Source organism: Vollenhovia emeryi, unplaced genomic scaffold (genome assembly GCF_000949405.1).
Source record: "Vollenhovia emeryi isolate VEMERY1.0 unplaced genomic scaffold, V.emery_V1.0 DF939319.1, whole genome shotgun sequence".
Lineage (NCBI taxonomy): Eukaryota > Metazoa > Arthropoda > Insecta > Hymenoptera > Formicidae > Vollenhovia > Vollenhovia emeryi.
In genome coordinates, this window is record NW_011967047.1 from 39,193 (window position 1) to 48,856 (window position 9,664).

The 9,664-nt window shown below is 41.6% G+C and overlaps 1 protein-coding gene across 2 annotated transcripts in view; it reads left to right on the plus strand.

The window, feature by feature from the left end:
• The window catches only part of LOC105558695 (puratrophin-1-like), a 131,757-nt gene that overhangs the window by 15,651 nt on the left and 106,442 nt on the right, over positions 1–9,664 (plus strand). For both annotated transcript variants that reach the window (XM_012006523.1, XM_012006524.1), the window contains exons 2-6: positions 4,979–5,072; positions 5,154–5,246; positions 5,632–5,721; positions 7,644–7,861; positions 8,356–8,494. In XM_012006523.1, the coding sequence (XP_011861913.1) occupies positions 5,698–5,721; positions 7,644–7,861; positions 8,356–8,494 (381 nt within the window). In that variant the 5' untranslated portion in view covers positions 4,979–5,072; positions 5,154–5,246; positions 5,632–5,697. The remainder of the gene's footprint in view (positions 1–4,978; positions 5,073–5,153; positions 5,247–5,631; positions 5,722–7,643; positions 7,862–8,355; positions 8,495–9,664) is intronic.

Consider the following 9,664-nt stretch of genomic DNA (forward strand, 5'->3'; position numbering starts at 1 on the left):
AAATCGATACTCGAAAATCTCGAAGTATTGTTGCGATTTTTCCGCGATATTGAGTGGCTGTCTCGCTTGGCTCACTTCGTGCTACGAACTGCCTGTGGCGAGACGGTTGAATTTTGACAGCTGTCAAAGTGGCTGTGTATAAAATGAGTTGTTTTTAAGAAAAATTTTCACGCGCTTGTCCTAGTAAATATAAATTTAGTAGATTCAAAGAAATATGATTTCAGTATCTCATTTGTTTAATCTAACTCAATCTTTTTTCTGGGTGTAGAACTGTTGAAATTTTAATTCAAGCAGATCGTAAAGCCACGCGTTGCAAAATGCATTCATCAACGCACAGTAAATTCTTTTCGAAAGAGACTCCGTCAAAAAAAAGGTTATCTGCTTAAACTTGAGAATGCCAATTGCACCCGAGTGATTTAAATGTCCGGTGATGTATTACCAGGTGTCGAGCGCAGAGTATTAAACCGTCGACTAGAAAGTAGAAGTAGAAATTAGCAGCTGATTGATAAACGTCCCTAACTCGTCGCAACGATCTCGATCGGACGTGCACGGTCATAATTAAAGTTCTCCTCGATCCATTCCGTGCGCGCCAGCGACATCGACTTCCGCCAGGCTTTCAGGCTCTCAGCACCGTCCGACGACTCTTACGGGAGGAAACGCGCTCGGCGTCTCCCCCAGCCGCAACGGGATCTCCCCGGCCAGCGACAAAGTCCGTGTAGCCGCGGCGTCCTTTCATTAACTCTCTCGACGTGTGGGACGTGTAATTTAGGCGATGCACCAACTGTCAGGCGCGCTAACGGCGATCGGTGTCGACACGGCCTCTCCGGGGCTCGTCTTATCGATCTCGTTCCCGCCGTTAGCCGGCGAATCGCCGCGTAATCGGCATCGCGCGAGGACGCGGGGACGAGGGACGCTGCAACGCGTGCTCGCTAACACCTATATCCATCATACGTCAACCGCGGCGCGGTGGTTACATCGCGGCGCTGATGAGCCGGACGCGCCGAGCGAGGCGAGACACGTGGGCGTCGCGATCGCGAGCTGTCGCGTGACGTTAACTCGGCGAAATCAAAGTGATTTACTTATCAACACGATCGTCAGTTCCGGGGAACGGGCGGCTGCGATCTCGCGGTTACGCGTCGTTGAATCCGGCGGGTACGTGCCATTACGGTTACATGGAAACGGCCGGCTCGATAATAGGCGCGCGATGATTACGGCGAGGAAGGGCGGTCCGATCCTGTCCTCTTATCTATCATCGTACGGCAAGACGGAGAATACGCGCAAATAACTGAGCCACGTCCGGGATAGCGCGTGGTGAACATCAGCACTGATCGATCCGAGAATATTACCAAACAGCTTTCAGCTTTTCGTATCACTGGGAAAAATGTCCGATTAAATATAATCGGATAATCCAGTTACATAATAACAAACGGACATATCCAATTAAATTGTATATCCGATGAAAAATATTATCGGTCTTTCAATCAAATTTCATTGCTAGCTATATTTCATCGTAAAACAGTAATCGGAAAAATTAACCATCGAAAACACTATTTAATTGGTTTATCCGACGGAAAATTTTCTCAGCGTAGAAATAAAAGTACTTTTTTTACATCTTTCATCAAGTATAGATCGAACGTAAAAAACTTACCTTTTAAAAAAGAGGTAAAAAAAGCACCAAGTATAAGCTTCAATTCAACCGAATATATTTCGTTACTCTATCTTTTTTGCAAAAGTATATTCTCTACAAGATTATCTTCTCTACAAAACTATCTTCTCTACAAAAGTAATGATATCAACAAATTGCGCCAAATATAACAACGGATATTTATACAAACTAGTTGCTTTAGTATTAGTTTTTTTATTACAAAATGTTATATTTCTTAAAAAATTAAACTAAAGATTTTATTAGAAAAAATAATGGAGTTAATAATAAAACACCGATGAAAAGAATAGCAACTGTTTAGAAATTTAGAAACTCTGTATCTATTCAGGCGATAAGGTCTGTGTCCATGACGCTAGTACTTGATCCAAGTTCTAATTCCGCGAAATATGTAGCCAATCAATGTAGCTGTTCCACAAAAGCTGCAAGTTGATGGGCTACGCAATTCTCAACACTAGAACTTGGACCAAGTTCTAGTGTTGTCAAGTTCTAGTGTAGTGAATCCCCGAGGGGATTCTCTGTCTCCTCTTAAATAATAAGATGGAAAAAGTTAGGGAGTCGACCGAACCTTAGTTGACAGTTAACCGATGTTTGTGAAACTGGCCCTAAATCAGTGACTATTCACTGTTTTCAGTGATGATCCACTGATTGATTTTTCGAGAGTACGATTCGTTACAACGCGTGGATGTAAAATTAGAAACGAAACCAGCCTGAATTATCAATGATTCGAAACGGTGAGTTATTACTAAAAATCTATCGTGGATAAAGATAATATATTCGTTTCTAGCGTGACGGCAAACAAATGTAATCGGTCGAGGATTTGTCGTCCCGCATATTTCACGGCACTGAAATCCGGAAATATGATCTTCCCGGGTCCGGAGGTCACCTGCGCCGTGACTTCATAATGCACGTGTAACGACCGGAAGTCAGGCGATTTGATTTTATCCCGTGCGCAATCGCACCAACAGGTCCGTTCTCGCCGCACCGGCTCGTGGCCAGGCCGTGTGATTTGCGCTACCGAATTTTTATCGCGGCGCAGCGACGTGCCGCGCACGTCGAAAGTCTCGGTCGCGCGGTTGCATGCGCAATTTGAGAATGTTGTCACGAAACGTTGCATAGGCGGTCCCTTCGCCGCTCTCTCGGCGATAATGTGCGGATCGAAGAGTCTGGCGTGCCGCGACGGAGGGAAATCGAAGGAGCACCGACAGTTTAGAACCGGAAATGGAACGCGTAGCACGACAGGAGAGGGGCTTGGGTGTGGCGAACGAGGCACTTGTCTCAAATAAAAGATTTGTATGGGGCACAAAAATGGCAATTGTTCTAATAAAATTAATACTCGTGTATTGAATAGAACCAATTAAAATTATTTGTATTATATTTTATATGCCGTTAAAGAAATATTTTTTGCTACTAAAGGCCGCACTGTTTTCTTGGGCTTCGGACGGCAAAATGTCTAGTCGCGATTCTAGGTCAGAGATGTGTATATACCACGCTCGGTCCTCAGCCTGTCGCGCTGATAACGATTTGAGATAGATCGTAGATACAAGTGGTGCATACAAAGCGCGACATTGTGCCCGCTAGACACTGCACCACTGTGTTGTGCAGAAAAGCGTGATTACTATAATAGACGGGATTGGTGGGGTGTGTGTGTGTGTATGTGTGCGAGTGCCACGGGAGCCGCGTGAGAAACGCTGCATGCTTAATGTCAACCACCCACGTGTCATAACTTAATGCCGTTTACGATATCCGATACAACTGGGTTACGTTTTAGCCGGGTGAAATTGCGCTTACGCGCATTTCCAGCTGCCGCTCGCGCGGAGACGCGATACCTTATTGTAGTATAGATATTGGCCGGGCATAGTTTCATCATGACGACAATGTTGCCCTTGGACGCTACAGCGAGTCGCTTGAAAATTACAAGTTTTCTCACTGCACGGATCATTTTTTTGGCTAAATATTCTTTGAACATGTATTTGAGGTGAAGTTAAATATAAAAATTGACACTACAAACAGGTCTTAGTGCGCACTCATTGCGCACTAGTACAAGCAATCGAATTCGCTAATAGATCTTGGCAAGTCTACAATAGACTATTTAAGCCCTAAGGCCCGCTTTCACCAAACGTCGCTTAACTTTAATCTTAGTTTAATTCATGTTTGTGTCTTTCTAAAGTAACAGTTGGAAAGAAACAAAGAACGAAGTAAGCTAAGCATAAAATTAAGCGACGTTGGTGAAACCGGGCCTAAGCCCTAAGAAATTGACCAATCGCAGTCGAGTGTTCTTCTCATTTTCGACTGTGATCGGTCAGTTTCTTAGGGCTTGGCGCTTAAATAATCTATTGTAGACTGGAACTAATGCAATCGCGCGTTTAGCAGCGAGCGATATCACGACTACGCCGGTTGTTAAGGTGATTTAAGCGCCGCGGCTTAAACTTAACCCGAATGGCGATCGTGAGAAACGACACGTCGATTAAAATACATAACGAGGCAGGCCAGACGGGTCTGCACGTGTACGGACGATTTACAAAAGCGTCGCCGCGGCGAATGACACGCTTCATTCCGCGGCGCACGGCGACACGGGAGGAGAGAAATCGTAGCGGGACACGTGGGAGATCTCGTGATACGGTGACTCACACGTGCGCACGGAATTCCTCGGCGGAAGCGATAATATTTGCTTAGGAAATTCGACGTTTGTAAGTACGGACTGGCGCACTTGTGTGCGACGGGATACAGTTTCGATAAGCACTTGAAAACACCGCGGGCTGCCCGGCTAATGCACGGGGGGGAGGAACGGGTTATTTTTAGTATCGTACGGAGCCAACTTGGAATCATTGCGCATTGTTGTTTTAACAGGAGCGACACTTCGCCTTTCTGCTTTTTAGAAATATTTATCTAACAACATATTCCGAAGGATGTAATATACAGCCGTGGACAAAGTTATTAGGCACACTCTCCTGATCACTGTACCGCAAATCTAAGGCCGGTATTTCTAGTCGGATTTTATATTCAAGACCGTCTTGAATTTATCTAAAGACGCTGTACGGAACGTTTTGTTGGCTACGGAGTATCTAAAGGTGATCTCGAGACGTCTCGAGTATAAGATCTGACTATGAATACTAGCCTCAGTGTATACCACTTTTATACACATATGTGTATGTGTGATTTAGTGAGGCACTTTTTGCACACTTTCGTCTGTTTAAAATCGCGACGCGTGACTTGATAAATGTCATTTCTTACCGTTTAAAAATAACGTTTTTATCGAATAAAATTACACTTTCTCCGACTACAAATTAATATTTGACATTTTGCTTTAATTTTCAGCTCCGACCGCACGAAAGATGGCTTTACTATTTTCGTACGCGACGATTCTAAGGAGAGTCTGGAGTTCGTGGACGAAGTAGTGGTCCTGCTGCAGGTAAGAATAATCCCGCGGACGAATGAAGATATTTCGTGGCGCGACTGATCGTAGAAATGACGCGATTCGTTGCCTTTATAGGGCAGGGTCAACGTGGCACAGACTCTCGTGCTTCGGAATGCCGCAACAACGGATGGCCTGATCGATTCTCTCTTACCTCTCAGTAGCGTCCAGGTGAGTTCCACGTCGCCGAACAATTAAATCCTCAGACGGCATTGAGCGCACCTTCCCGCGGGCAAGAAAGTAATCGCACTCAATCGCTCGTCGTTTTTGTCTCCCGATGCTCATTGAACGCCGGTACTGATCCAGTTTCCACGGTGCATTATATTTGGCTTCTTAAGAGCCCGCACGTGCGTTTCGTATCGTAATTGTGTCGCTGGGCGCATTACGGCCGCACGGTTCCCATTGTGACGTTTCTCTCCTTTGTCGGGGCGAAACGAATATCGCGACAAAAGCTAAAGCTCAGTATTCGCGACAAACGTAATTTACAGCCGACCCATAAATATGATCATTGAATGCCATCGGGACATTATAATTACCCATAAACGTTCCCTTTCAGACCGTCATCGTGAATGACGCCACTCTCGTAAAGTATATTCCCAGACGAGAAGAAAATCACGACCAGATGCAATGGATCGCTTTTTACAAGGTAATTATGCCCCCACGGTGAATACTTAAACGTAACAATATCGCAGATATTTAATTGAAATGACGAGCATCGAAAAAAGTGTTAAATTGTCATAAAATATTCTGCACGCCGTATTATGCGTGTAAAATATGCGACTAATGATTGCAGATGCGGATAAAGCGTCTTGATAATGTGACTTTCGCGACAAATTGTTATCGCAACTTGTCATTTAACGTCGAGCAACGGAAAGCCGTTTCGACCGGCTCGACTTCATGACGGTGATTCGGCAAGTTTGGCGAAATAAATACACGCCGGGAGCCGCTCGAGCGAAATAATTGTGTAGATCTCATTCCGACGGTCTTTCGCAATGATCGGCCAGCGAATTTATTGCCTGATCGTGGCTCTGTCATTATCAATTTGTCAGTATTTCGTATCGATAAGTATGCGTTTACATTCCAATTGTAGCATTCTAATTTTTATTCGTTTCCTTCAATGAAATTATACGTTGCATACATAATTATACGTACGGCTTTTAAAGTTTAATTTTTTTAATGAGACATTAAATTACAGCATATTAAATTTTTTAAATTAAATTTCCTGGTAATACGACCGCATTATATTTTATGATAATTAATAAAGTCTAATGTCACTTTAATCTTTAATCATAAATCGTCGGTGTTATATAATATTTGTTAATAACAGGTCGGTGAAATCGAGTAAATTGATCGTTAGTCACAAAAACGGCGATGAGGAAGAAGAATTAAAAATACATTTGGCGGGAATACCGGATAATTATATTATTTTGTAATCAATAATTCTATATCGTTTGAATTTATCCTGCGGATAAATTCTTGTCAGGCCGTCTTATGATACTGCGATAGAAGTAATAGCCGTTGATTATCCCTGAGGATAACTGATTGATTATAAGATTGATCAATCTGTTGGACAATTTTGCAAAATTAAGATATCGCTAGATGTGATACAATTTATTGCTCACCAACTAGAAGCTTAACGAAACGAGGCTAGATGCGAGTCACTAATCAAAGTATTCAGAGATGTCAAACCGTCATGAACTATTTACATTGTAAACTGTAGAAATTTGATTTTGCGTTAAACGATAAACCTTTCATTTTATATTTCTATATACTACATATATCTTGTTTTATTGGGTAGGCTTCATAGCAGCTATCTTTGCTGGTGCACTACCTTTTGCTTGTATTGTTTGTCAAACACCTTATTGTATATGGCAAAGCAATAAACATAATAATAATAATAATTATTATTATTATTATTATGTGTTTAAACATTTTTGAAGATAGACACGTGTATTAAATATTATACGTGTTTTTTATATGTAATGAACTTTTCTCAATTTTATTCATTTCGTTTCACTTTAAATATGAAAGGTGATGCATTAATCTAATTTTTATCATTACTGCAACACAATCTCGACCTTTATGTCGACCAACATTAATATATCTTGTTACAAAGATATGTCTAGCTTGATATATAAACGCAGTATTAAATTAATTATATCAGAAACCGATAGCAATCGCTATTCCGAACGCGCGCCATATTCGTCGCGGCTTGATTTAATGCGATTGGTATTTGCGCTCGCGCGCAATCCAATCCGAGCGATCCGGGCAGTTGGAACGAAGAAATCATCGAGATAATCGACGTATCTGTTCTACGTGCAATATAGATATGCGTCATTCGTTACGTATTTCTTTAAACAATGTGCACCCCGTAAGGTTTACAACGACTGATCGATTACGGTTCATTGAATCGCGCAATCGCCGTATCAGATACGTCTACTTTTACGTCGCTGGCATTCTTCCTGGATACCGGTTACCGACGAAGGACATTTCGTTGGATCGCGAGAACACGGTCGGGAAGTAGATAGACATCGGCTCCGCCATGATCGGTATTTTGATTTCCCGTAGGAGTACGACAGCCTCATGACGGAGTGGCAATCGGCTGGTCGCAGATTGGCCCTCGAAATGTCGGAGCTGAAGGAATGCACAAGCCTGTCCGGCACTTTGACGCCTCTCGGTCGGCTCCTCACGGACCCCACATTGAGAAGAACGTCTAGAGATGCCGAAGAGGCCATCGCCGCGCTCGAGGAACGCGCGGCCTCACTTCTGCACATCGAACACGTTAGGTAGAGAACTTATATTAATCGTCTAATGTCCGTTTCTACCAACGCAGTTCAACTTTAATCTCGATTCAACTTACATTGTATCCTTTTCTAGTTTTGCGAATTGGAAAAAGACAGGAAATAGTTTAAGCCGAGATTAAAGTTAATCTGCATTGGTAGAAACGGGCATAAGAGAAGCGATCTTTCTTTTCGTACAGATTACATAGAAATACTTTTGGCTGAACGCACTATACTAAAAAAAACTCTTGGCTGCCCTTCGCATATAATTAATTTTTCTACAAACAAAATATCGACATTTGTTGCGTGTGTGTGTGTGTGTCGATGAAGAATGTTTTAATGGAAATAAGAAACACGTTAGTCGACGGTGCGCTTAGTTGCGATTTGCGTTTCGATATCTGCGGATTCGCGAGTCAAGGTTCGATCGCTCATATGCGAGGAGACGAGCACGCGGATTCCTAACGGTGCGTCGTGATCACGGTTCCTTTTTATCTTTCCAGATTGTCGGTGAAACGAGCCCGGAGACTGGTGGAGGAGGTGGGTAAGGCCGCCACCAGGCTGGAGTCGTCGTTCGAGTCGCGACGCGCGACTATCCGCAATCTCGCGGTTCTACGGAGCATCGAGGATCAGGCGCACGAGGTGAGTCTTGCACAAATTAATATGTCTACGAGTCGTCCGTGAAGCCTCGTAAATCTCCCTCGCTCGCAAACTGGTTAATTCGTACCGAAACGCCAGTTTGCCCGATCAACATTAGCCTCGATGTTGCTGTCGTGATGGAAGTCAGAAAAGATTACGTAGACCGACAGTGTCGTATTTCCGACGTATGCAATAACAACGTTAGAATAAATGTGAGATTTTTTAATACGAGAAATTAATGCATATAACGATTTTCTGATGGAGAGAAAAGTATGAATTACTCATTCAACTTTTGCAATTCAAATTGAGACTTTTATAGTTAAGTTATGGAATTAAGTATACGGAGAAGATTATCTTTTAAAATTTATCCTGAAAATCGTGCAATCGTGGGACATGGCATTTTCAAGAACTTTACGAGAGTTTTTCGAAATTTTAGCATACATTTTACTGGTAAAATTTCCTAAAACTCCTACAATTTTTTAAAATGCCAAGTCCCACGATTACATAATTTTCGGGGTAAATTTTAAAAGAAAATTCTTTCCGTGTAGGATTACGATTTAGATTAACGTCAATGCGAGCGTTGCTTAGACTTCGCTTAAGGCCTGTCCCAGGTAGAACACAAAATCATAATAATATCATAATGACATCAAGTAGAACTCATTTTAGGAAAAATTATGATGATGTCATTCGATACACTTTTAAGGAGCATTTTGTGATAAATTCTTGATGTAGTAATGATTTTTAAGTGATTTTTAACTAGATATGTAAAAAAGGAAATCACAATGACATCAAAATTACATCTAAATAATGTCAAAATGATGAAAAAATGATCAAATCATGATTAAAAAATGAGTTTTTGTAATTTTCTAATCCTCTTGATTGCTTGCATTCAATAAAATAAATATTTATTTTGCAACTATTAAAATAATAACTATTAAATAATGTCAAAAAGGTGAAAAAGAAAGCATAAAATTGGATACACTATCTATAATTGCACTTGACAAAATACATTTTTATCAATACAAGATCATACAAACATTAAAAATTGCGCTTGACAAAAACATTCTTATCAATACAAGTTGATACAAACATTAAAAATTGCACTTAAAAAAACATTCTTATCAATACAAGTTCATACAAACATTATTGTATCACAAAATAATATCACAAAAA